Source organism: Triticum dicoccoides, chromosome 1A (genome assembly GCF_002162155.2).
Source record: "Triticum dicoccoides isolate Atlit2015 ecotype Zavitan chromosome 1A, WEW_v2.0, whole genome shotgun sequence".
NCBI classification, from domain to species: Eukaryota; Viridiplantae; Streptophyta; class Magnoliopsida; order Poales; family Poaceae; genus Triticum; species Triticum dicoccoides.
In genome coordinates this window covers 339,988,846-340,000,786 of record NC_041380.1, presented here as the reverse complement: position 1 = coordinate 340,000,786, position 11,941 = coordinate 339,988,846, and the positions used below count along the sequence as shown (strand labels likewise).

Sequence of the window (11,941 nt, the reverse complement as noted above, 5' to 3'; positions counted from 1 at the left end):
CAAAGAAGGAATGGCGCGGGCTTAAAGGGATTTAGTGCATATCAAAAAATCTCCGCAGCTATGCGGGTGATTGCGTATGGCGTTCCGGCTGACTATGCCGATGAGTATCTTCGCATTGGTGAAGATAGCACAATTGAGTCTGTGCGTAGATTTGCGAAAGTGATCGTCCGTGTCTTCTTCCTGAGTATCTTTGGGCACCCAATGAAGATGACACAAAAAATTGATGGCAGCAAATGAGAGGAGAGGTTGGCCTGGCATGCTAGGTAGCATTGATTGTATGCATTGGAATTGGAAAAATTGCCCCAAGGCTTGGCAAGGAATGTATTGTGGCAAGTCTCGTGATGCAACAATTGTGCTAGAGGCCGTAGCATCTGAGGATTTATGGATTTGGCATTGCTTTTTTGGTATGTCGGGCACTCTCAATGATATCAATGTGTTGCAACGGTCTCATTTGTTTGCTAGGCTTGCTAGTGGTGATGCTCCTGCTTGCAACTACACTATCAATGGGCATGAATACACAAAGGGATACTATCTTGCAGATGGTATATACCCTCCTTGGTGCACATTTGTCAAGACCATCAAAGAACCCAAAACAAAAAAACAATGTGAATTTGCAAGGGTGCAAGAGGCAGCCCGAAAAGACATTGAAAGAGCATTCGGTGTTTTGCAATCTAGGTTTGCCATTGTCCGTGGTCCTACTCGTTTTTGGGATAAGAAAACCTTGAAGAACATCATGACATGTTGTGTTATCCTGCACAATATGATTCTTGAAGATGAGAGAGGAATGAAATGAGAATTCTTTTATGACAATGTGGGTAGCCGTGTCAAACCAGCTAGAGAGCCAAACCGCATTAGAGCTTTTCTTCAGACATACAAGGAGATTGAAAATGCAGACACACACTTTCAACTTCAGAAAGATCTCATTGAGCACCATTGGTAAAGGGCTGGACTGTGACTAATTTTTGTATTCATTTGTGTTTGTATTCATGACAAGTTTGTATTGCATTATTTAAGTTTGCTACGGTGATTTGAATAATTATTTGTAATGCGGATGATTATTTGTATTATGTTTGATTTGAATAATTAAGTTTGTTTTTGATTGTTGAATTATGTTGGATTTGGTATTTGCGGGCTGATGATATGCGGGATGTAGCTGCGCAAAGAGCAGAACCCGCATAGCCGACCCGTAAAAAGCATATTCCACGAATATACTTTTTTACGGATCGATTTGAGGGGTCTGCATCTGTGTCAGCCCGCGTCGGCCCGCAAAAGCTGTTTTGCACGAACTGCAAACGCGTTTTGCAGGCCGGCGAGATGCGGGGTCTGCTAGAGTTGCTCTTAAGGGTGTTCATCTACATGGTGTCATTCTATGCAGTTAGGATGATGGACTAACGCAGGTTTGATTCTTTACTTATTCTTTTTTTAATGCATATTCCTGAATTTTTTGAGCCATGATTTAAATATTCTCGCGTGTGCCATTGTGTCATGTATACTGATTCTTATTAAGGCACCGTTGCAACCCAGTTTGTTTAACAAATTGATGCAATAAACAAACTAATACAGAGAGAGTACAAAATTTATTGCACTAATATATATATGCCCTGAAGTACCTATGTGCATGGCCATAGGTACATATGGATAAATTTTGTAGCTTTTTGTTCCCGGTTTTCTCATCAAAATTATGGATTTGGAAACTAATCATGGAGTGTTTCAATTGCCTGGTATATTATGGATTTGCAGGGAGCAGAAGCCTCCAACCTTAAAGGAAAAGCCGTTGCCGCTGATGACATGACACCGTGGGTGAGACTTTTGATTATGTTAGTACAGACTGATATTATGTCGCAGGAAGAATCCATAGAGCTCCAGAGGTGTGTGGATCTTTCTCTTCACAAAAGGTGAGGTGTAGAGTTCATGCTTTGTGCTTATTAAAAAACAACGAAAAGGAACGAGTTGCTTGATATATTGACAGGTATATAGTGTAACAAAACACATGCTTACAGTTCTAACATGAATTTGACTGAACTGGGAGTTGTGACATGCAAATGTTTTACAGTTGATGGTTCTGTACCATCGGTAATATTGTATAAACATAGTCTCTGGTTTCATATTCTTTGATGATATACTTTATGATAAAAATTGAAATGCATTATGCACATGATTTTCTATTGTGGTTCCATTTTTTTCTCAAATTTATAAATTCTCTATGAATAGTAACATAGACGCATGTTCTTAATTTATTTTGGATTTTTGTTCATCCCGAAATGCAATATAGATCTAACATTGACATTTTTTGGAGCACCGGGTGAACATTTATTGACATTCCAATAGGAGAAGTCTTTGTTTCCTCATAAAATGTTGCCCATCAATGAAACTTATTGGATGCATGCAGTGAGCCTGACGACCATGTACAGCTTTTTTTAGTTAGGATAGAGTCTGCTATTGATCTATCTTGCTTAATACAAAGAAGTCTGCATGGTTTAGAAACAAGAGGTAATGCAGACATTTTATTCTGTTGTGAACTTTAATTTCAGCTTTGCGGGCTTGGGGTGTGGATGGCAAGAAGTGCAGGCACGTGCCTAGCGTAGCGGACCATGATGGGTTGATGAGCTGATGTCATGTGCCCGCTGGTTAGCCGCAGGCGGCTGGAGCCATCATTGACCTTAATGTCGTGCCATCAGCACCAACATATCCCCGACTTTAAATATTAAACTGACAGTTTACTCTTCTTGCTATAAGGATACTTTTTCCGTCCGTGAATAAGTGTACATTTAGCTTTTCTTTTAAGTCAAAGTTTTAAAATTTTGACCAATTTTATAGAAAATAGTAGTAACATATATGACATCAAATTGATGTATTATCAAAGTATATTTCAAGACGAATCTAGTGCTACTAATTTGGTGCCATAAATGCTTTTACTTTTTCCTAGAAACATGGTCAAAGTTTTAAAACTTTGACTTAAGAAAAAAGTTTTTTTTCAAATAAAATGAAACTTTATTCATTAGAAATAACCAATACATCATTTGTGAGGATGAGTACAATTTCATTGATAGGCTCCTCGAACCAATTCGAAGTTGAAGAAAATCTAGCTAATCTAACAAGTTCATGTGCTACTTTATTTGCTTCTCTATTACAATGTTCGAATCTAGTCCTGATGAAATCACATGCGTAGTGGAAGCAGTCATAAAAAATTACCGCCGTCGCACCCGTTGACTGTCCTCCGTCTTGCATGGTCTCAATCACCTCTAGATTATCTGAGTTGATGATTAGGCGATTGCACCCTGTCCTTTGTGCTAGTGTTAGTTCAAATTTGAGGGCTAAAGCTTCAGCCATCAGAACATCCGCACAATGGTCAATCTTTCCATTTCCTCCTGCAATAAACCTACCTTTGTCGTCTCGCAAAACCGCCCCCATCGTACCCTTCAGCATGTCCTGGTCAAAAGAGGCGTCAACATTGAGTTTCACGAAACCCCTAGGGGGACAATGCCAACCCCCCCTTTTTCATGGACGCCTTTGAAGATGATGCATTTACAAAATTGTATGTGGGGGCTATGATCCCCATTAATATCTGAGTTGTTTTCTTGTGCACTAATTTCTGTCTCTCCCACCATCGATACCAAGCTGAAATAGCTATCATTTCTCGTATATTTTGGTACCCCATAATATGCAAATCTTGATCTGGGAGAACTAAAAGGTATTCCAGTATTGCCTCTCTAGCACGATCAACCTCACAAGCTCTATCAATAATCTCATCTATTCCTAGCCTCTTCCAAACCTCCTTTGCTTTAGTACATAGGAAAAGCATGTGCTTCGTGTCTTCTACACCCCGAGAGCAAGTAGGACAAAGGGGCGAGACCTTCATGTGTCTATTAGCAAGTGTTGCCTGGCATGGGAGAGTGCCATGTAACGTACGCCATATTTTTTTGACTTTTGCCGGACATGATAACTTCCATATCTGACACCAAATAGGGTTAGGTGTGGTTCTCCCCATCCCGTTAGAGTGTTCTAGTTTACTCCCATACTGATCATTCCACTCCACGAAATAAGCAGACTGTACCGAGAACATAACATTTTTCGTATAACTTCATGCAATGAGATCTGAGATGTTATGTTGCGAAAGTGGGATTGAAAGAATCCGTTGAGCGTCAATAGGCCACATAGTTTGTCTAATCAGGTCCTCATCCCAATTATTGGAAACAGGGTCAATCAGATCAACCAATCTTGATAACAATTGTCCCCCCCTATGAGTCACAATCTTCCTAGTGGCACAATTTGGGACCCATGCATCTTCCCAAATAGTGATGTTATGTCCATTTCACACTCGCCAAATATAGCCATATTTTAGAGTAGTAATGCCTCCCATAATGCTTTGCCAGGTGAAGGAAGCACCGTGCTTTGGCTTGGAATTCAGCAAATCGCCATCAGGGTAGTACTTGGCCCTTAGAATAGTGGCACACAAGGAATCGGGATTATCAAGGAGACGCCATGCCTGTTTGGCCAGCAGAGCCAGGTTGAAACAGTGGATATCACGGAATCCCATTCCTCCTTGGGTTTTTGGTACATACATTTTTCACCAGGCCATCCAGTGCATCCTTCTCTGGTTCTCCTCGTCCCCCTCACCAGAAATGCACTATCACGTTAATGATTCATTTACTATTTTTTAGGAATTTTAAAGACCGACATCGCATAGGTAGATATGGCTTGGATCACAGCCTTGAGCAGGATATCCTTCCCCCCGGCAGATAGTAGTTTTTCGTCCCAACCACTAATTTTCTTAACAATATGTTCAATCAGGAAATTAAAACAGTTTATTTTATCAACAACCACATTTGCTGGCAAGCCCAAGTATTTGTCATTAGGGCCTCCGTCATTATATTGAGCGTTGTACACAAGTGTTCTCTGACCTTTACCTTTGTATTAGGGCTAAAGAAAATACTAGAATTTTCCACGCTTATCAGCTGTCCCGACGCCGCACAATGTAAATCTAGTGTTGATTTCCGGGCCGCCGCCTTATGTTGGTTGGCTTTCATCAAGATCAACGAGTCATCCGCAAAGAGGAGATTAGTTACTGGTGGGGCGTCTCTAAAGACTTTAACTCCTGATATGTTCCCGTTCTCCTCAGCATGCAAGAGCAAGGCATTCAACCCTTCTGTGCACAATATGAATAGGTATGGTGATAGCGGGCCTCCCTGTCTCAACCCTCTAGTAGGCTTAAAACTCTCACTTTCCTATGCATTTATCCTTACATTGTATTCTACTGTTGTGACAAATTGCATAATCAAATTAACCTACCCTCGACGGAAACCCAATTTCAGCATAATCTCCTTCAGAAAAGCCCACTCGACTCTATCGTAAGCTTTGTGCATGTCAAGTTTTATAGCACACAAGCCCTCTCTACCCTCTTTTTTATTCTTGATTGTGTGAAAACATTCGTAGGCCACTGAAATATTATCTGTTGTCAATCTACCTGGTACAAAAGCACTCTGTGTTGGACTAATAAGTTCTGGTAGAAGGGTCTTCAATTGAGAGGCCACCATTTTTGCAATTATTTTGTATACCACATTACATAAGCTCATCGGACTAAATTGGGATACCTTTTCTGGTGTGTTAATTTTAGGAATCATCACGATTGTAGTATCATTCCAACTATTCGGGATAGTACATGTGTTGATTGCTTTCAGAACCTCCTCAATTAGGTCTTCCCTTAGCATGGGCCAGAACCTTTTATAGAAGATAGTATGGAGTCCATCTGGTCCTGGAGCTTTCAAGTCTCCAATATCAAATAAAGCCTTGCGAACATCTTCCGTGGTATAAGGAGCAAGTAGAGCATTGTTCATTTCGTTTGACACTCTCTTACGCACAAGTGATAAAACTTCTTGATTCGGATGTTGAACTTCCAATGTGAAAAGCTTTGTGAAATATTCAGTTATCTGATTTGTCAAGTCCTTTTCTGTTAACCATTTTCCACTCATCTAATAGTTTCTTTATATTATTTCTTTTTTCCTAGTCGTGGCAGCATTATGGAAAAAGATGTATTACGATCCCCGTGCATCAACCAGTTTGCCCGTGCTCTTTGTAACCAGAAAATTTCCTCTTGATCCAAGATATTTTCAATTAGCACAATAATTTCCTTCTGACGACCTTGAGACTCCGTATTTAATGGGCCCCGCCTTAGTCTCTCCAATTCTTTTTTTAATTTCTTAATTCTCACCTTTGGTCCCTTTAGAGTTTCCCGGTCCCAGGTATGTAGATTGGCATGTACTGCTCTCGTATGATCAGCAAGTGACGGTCCAATACCTGCAAGTCTTGCTTTCTCCCAAGACGCCTTAACAATTTTAGTGATCGTATCTTCCTTCAACCACCTCGTCTCAAACTGTTTAACCTGCCCCTCTGGTCGTTTAAATATATTTTTTGATCCAAGTAATCTGTATCTAGTACGATTGGGCGCTGGTCAGAATGAACATGTTCTTCGTTGATTACTGTCGCTCGTGAAAATTTGTTTACCCACGCTATATTACAGACCCCCCGATCAAGACGTTCACGTATTTCGCCTCTCCTCCAAGTGAACAGGTCACCCGTATAGCCAAGGTCATCTAGCCCGCAATCCATTAGGCATTCATGAAATTCTCTCATCATACCAAGTGGTCTAGCCATACCACCCTCTTTTCTGATGGGTATAAAATTTCATTAAAGTCACCCAAAACAACCCAGGGGTGATTGCCCTTACTATATAGATCGCGAATATCGTCCCAAGAAAGATGGCGCTCATTCCATTTTGGACGACCATAGAAACCCGTGAACCGCCACTGAACCACTTCCTCATTCATAAAAACAATATCAATAAAGTGGGGCGAGACATAGTTCAACTCACGGACAAAAGCTAGATGTACACTTACTCGCGGACAGAGGGAGTATGTCGTGAAAGATGATCAGGATGCTATTTAAAGTTGTCTTTAACTGTCCATGTGAGTTAATTCTATGAACTATATATACTGCTAATCGTCACATAAGGTCATATGCTAATTCTTGACCTATGGCCACTTGATGGTTCTCTCACCTTGGATAATATCAATCTGCTATCAATGGCTGAGACAGAGCTTCGATTGCTCACCACCCGCTTAAATCTATTTTTTAAACACCACAATCTCCTTTAATTTTCTGATACATCGTTAATTCAAGTAATTGGTCTTGTAAATATGTATTCTTTCATGTCCATGAAATGTAATGCTTTGGACGAAACCTTCAATCAAACTTAAAAATATATTAGTATTAATGTTGTTTTAAATATTTAAGTCAGAAACTTGAAACTTTTATGTGTTAAATTGTCTCGCAAAGTAATCCCAAAAACATTACAGGTTACTTAGTTTTATACATATATACTGCTCCTTCCGTTCCTAACTTTTTAGAGATTTTAATATGGATTACATATGGATGTATATATGTGTGGCCCGTTCGGAAGTGCTCCCGCTTCCCAAATGAGCCAGCTTCTCGTGGAGCCAGCGCTGGCTAGCTTCCTGCGGGAGCAGGCGAGCGTTCGGCAGCAGAGAAAACGATTCGTGGCGCTGTAGCTTCGAGGAAAACGATTCATGGCATTGTAGCTTCGAGGAAAACACTTCGCGAGGTACTTCGGGAGGGCATTCCACGTAATATTGAGCAACTCCTGCTTCTCGTATTCGCGGAGCTGGTCCCATGTTGCTTCTGAAATTTGCACACAGTCCAGCTAGTTCTCTAGGAGCTGGCTTCTTGAAGCCCTCGCGTTCGTCCATCTCCTCGCCCGCTTCCAGAGAAGCACGGAGCTGGAGCACTTCCGAACGGGGCCTTAGAGTATAGATTCACTAATTTTGCTTCGTATATATGGGCCTGTTCTGATCTCCTTCAGCTTCTATCTTTTCAAAATTCTCGAGTGAAGCAGTCCCCAACGATTTAGCTCGTAGAAGCTGGAAACCAGAAGCTGAGCGATCCCATAGTGCAAAAATAGAAGCAACGAAAGCCCAGCTCCACAATACGAAGAAGTGAGGAGTTCCTACTAATTACAAGAGGATGCCACCACGAAGTGCAAAAAACGATTCGCGAAACAACTTCCAGCCGCTCGTGGGATGCTCGCCTCGCTCGTATCCTGTGCGAGCGCACGTGGCCAGTCCTCCTCCACACAACGATACAAGGTGGGCTGCCTCCATCCGGCCCAAACTGGCACCCAACAGCCCAATAGGCTCTCAGCTGGGCCAAATCGTGGAGAGAAGCTAGGAACATCGCCGAACGAATGGAATCGCCATGTGAAGTTCGAAGCAAGCTCCAGAAGCTGATTTTGTGGAGTTTGAGAAGCTCAGAGAGGTTCAGAACAGGCAAATAGTCCATATTAAAATTTCTAAAAAAAACTTATATTTAACAATGGAGGGAGCATAAAGGAAAGCACTCCCAACAGATCCATTTCCTTAGGCCCATCTCAAGAAAATTGCGCGTATACGTACAACTTTTCGTAATTCTCAAAAGATGTATTAGAGTTTTTTATAAATCTTGAACCAACGGATGCACTTCTTAGAATGACATCATAGCTGACTTCGCTGACAAGTCGGATGCATACTCATTTGGGGCATTTCAAATGATGCAATTGTTTGAAAAAAAAGAGTTTATCATTTGCTTCAAATTTTAAGGTGAGGTGGGTGTTTGGCGGGGGATTACATCGTGGCGGACCGTGGGGAAGTATGGTGTGAAGGAGAGAGGACACTATGACGAAGGTTAGTTGGGCGTCATCCGGTGTTCAAGGAGAGGGCTCCAGTGAGAAATGTCCAGCTACAGCGGAAAACAGAGTAGGAAGGAGAGGGTCCAACAGGAAAAGAGAAGGGCGCCGTGGGGTGGGTTTTTTGTGTTGGGACCATGTGTTAAAGATAATATGCATGGCCGATAGTCCGGACAATCACATTTCTATCACACATATGAGCTAGATTTGGGGGAGTCCGGACTGTCCAGACGGTTCAATTTTAGAAAGCCGGACGCCCGTTTGATGTCCGAACACAAATGAACATATGAGAGAGAAATGAGTTTCAGTGATTCATTTATATATATATCGTAGCTCGTAGTAACGCACATGCGTTATACTAGTACTCTAAATGTTATTGAGTGACATTTTCTTCATGTCATGCTTTTGTCATCGTGTCAAAAAATAATACACCTTATATAAAGAACAAAAATCCAAGACCTACGAGTCTATATAACTCTTACATTACACATAAGTTTTCTTTTCTTAATAATCTCTCCCCCTGAATTTCAAGGTGGGGCAAATCCCCCAACTAATGATAGTGCTCCAAATCAGCCCCGACGTAACATACGTAGAGAACATCATGTAGATGTAACATTGCTCTATGTAAAAACAGTTGGAGTACGATAATCCTATATATAGTAGAGCTACGAAAGGTTTTACATAATCTTTCTAAATACTTGTCGGCCCCCTTGAATTTCAGGTGTGTGGGGCCCCTTTCTCCTCCTTCCCCAATGAAGATTAGCCACGTTGCTGATCACGTAAAGCATGTAACTATCACTATGTAGGTGTAGCATTACCCGTTGGAGTATGTCGGTTCTCTTAAGCATGGATTAATAATAGGATTAGTTAAATCCTAACGCTTCTCACATTCTCTTCCTCTCATGTGAAATTGTGAAGCAACGAATTCAGAGAGATGAGTAGAGTGGATTAACGGTATATATTTTCTGAGGGTTAGCTAGGCGCTTAGGTGAACGCCGAACGCATTCGACACCGAACGCACATGTTACGCCCCCTCAAAAACTGAACATTCTCCACTGTGCTTGGTGACCTACCCAACCAAACCAAAGCATCCACCATTACCGTTAGCTAGCTAGCTCAACTCCCCGTCACCTACCCGGCCACTCCGCTCTCCCTATAAACACCCCCCGTGCGAACCTCACTTGCATCTCACCACACAAGCAGTACACACACACAAGCTAGCCACAGCTCGACCAGCACGTTTCAGCTAGCAAAGCCAGGAGAGTCAACAGCGAAGATGGCCTCCCTCACCGTCTCGCAGACGACACCGGCGGCCGGCAACGCCAACAAGCAGCGCGAGGGCGCGGAGATCATCACAGGCGCCGAGGCGTGCTACGAGCACTCCAAGGAGCTCCTCAAGGGGCTGGGGTTCCCGGGCGGGGTGATGCCGCTGCGCGGGCTGGACGAGTGCGGGCTGGTGCGGGAGACCGGCTACGTGTGGATGCGGCAGGGGAAGCCCTACGAGCACCACTTCCGCGCCACGGGCACCCGGGTGCGCTACGACGCCGAGGTGACGGCGTACGTGGAGGAAGGGCGGATGAAGCGGATGACCGGGGTCCGGAGCAAGCAGATGATGCTCTGGGTGCCCATCGTCGAGATGAGCCTCGACGGCGCCGACAAGGTCTACTTCAAGTCCAACGTCGGCATCGGTCGCTCCTTCCCCGCCGCCGCCTTCGCCGACGAGGACGACCCTGCCGCCGCCGCCGCCACCGAGGCCAACGACAAGCAGTGATCGATCGACGTCCCGGCGTTCATACTATGGTTTGTGCTGGTGCCTATAGTACCTGTCTGTGATACGACTATACGAGTGATCTGCGGTGCACGCATTGGCATGAGTACGTACGTGTGGTGCGTCTCGTGCGTGGAGTATCTTTTTATTTTGCGAGTTTGCTTCCATTAATTTTTATTACCAACGATGTAATGCTACGTGAATATTCAATAATCGATCAAGTCTTTGTTACCCCTTTTGTTACACAAGAGCAAGGTGTTGGGCGTTGTCCCGATCGAGTAGAGTGGTTGAGCTACCGCATTGGCGCTACTATCCGTCTATCTTATCCTCCTCCCGATCTGTCGCGTCATAATTACTCGTAATGAAGGGACGCACTGTGCCGTCGTCTTCAACTAGCAAGTTATGGTGCCAAGTCGCTTTCGGAATTGATGATGGTTCCACAAATAGGAATCTCTAACAGCTACACAATACCCCGGTGTTTCTTTACTTTGGGGCACTATAAATTCAGAATAGCTAATCGCATCTAATTGTACTCACATTTAAGTTGTTGACCGTTTGATCTGTTGATGTTGTAAGCCTCGTGCAACTTGCGATTGACATCGTTTCTGCATTGCGCTTCGTCGTGGTCATTGTTTTGAACCGTTCTTTTTTCTTTTCTCTGTCAGCTGGTGCGCTTGGTCGTGGTCATTGTTTTGAACCGTTCTCTTTTCTTTTCTCTGTCAGCTGATCATGTCCTGAATATGCTGGCCCTCCGGCCTGCTTCAAGCTATACCACATGAGACTAAGCTACTTTTTAGAGAACATATTCTGCCATCCCGAGAAGATATTTATTTATTTAGCATTGGACTCTCTATAGCAGTCATATTAGTTTTATGGGGCTGCTATGCATCGGCCGGCGAATCTTTTTAAAAGATCCGCCGCCTCGCGAGCGGTCGGATGTGACAAAATCAAGCGGCTAAACTAATTCCTCTTCTTTGCAACAAATCTCTTATTTTGAAAATATTTGTAACAGAGATTCTGTTGTGGATTTTTTTCAGCATAGATTGTGTTGTAGGATTTCTTTTTGCAACATAGGTTGTTGCGGAATTTTTTTCTCTTCTTTTTTTGTAACAGAGGTATTGTTGCAGAATTCTTTTGCAACTAAGGTAATGTTGCAGAATTTTCTCCCTTTGTCGTCATCTCCACATAGTGTTACGGAAGAAAGTTTTGCAACATGACTGATGTTGCAAAAATATTTCTTGTAACAGATTGGATGTTGCAAAACAAAACACCACCGTCGTTAACCGCGAGCCCGTTGGGCGGTGGTTATGGAGGAGCGGCGCCACCCATCCCTGCCGTCGTGAGCATCTAACCACCGACCAGGTCGCGTCACGGGGAGGCGCGCGACTCAACGGGAGCTCGGGGCAGTCGGAGCAGCGCGGGGAGGCGATGACTCGACG

At 43.2% G+C, this 11,941-nt stretch overlaps 1 protein-coding gene across 1 annotated transcript; it reads left to right on the top strand.

The window, feature by feature from the left end:
* The first annotated feature begins 9,904 nt into the window (after nucleotides 1–9,904).
* LOC119271796 lies at nucleotides 9,905–10,745 on the top strand. Its single transcript, XM_037553482.1, has one exon. The coding sequence runs from the start codon at nucleotides 10,011–10,013 to the stop codon at nucleotides 10,503–10,505; it is 495 nt and encodes a 164-aa protein (XP_037409379.1). The 5' UTR covers nucleotides 9,905–10,010; the 3' UTR covers nucleotides 10,506–10,745.
* The last annotated feature ends 1,196 nt before the right edge of the window (nucleotides 10,746–11,941 follow it).

Excerpts from the sequence above, each read along its gene's own strand:
- LOC119271796 (XM_037553482.1), top strand. The coding sequence starts at position 10,011 with ATGGCCTCCCTCACCGTCTCGCAGACGACACCGGCGGCCGGCAACGCC.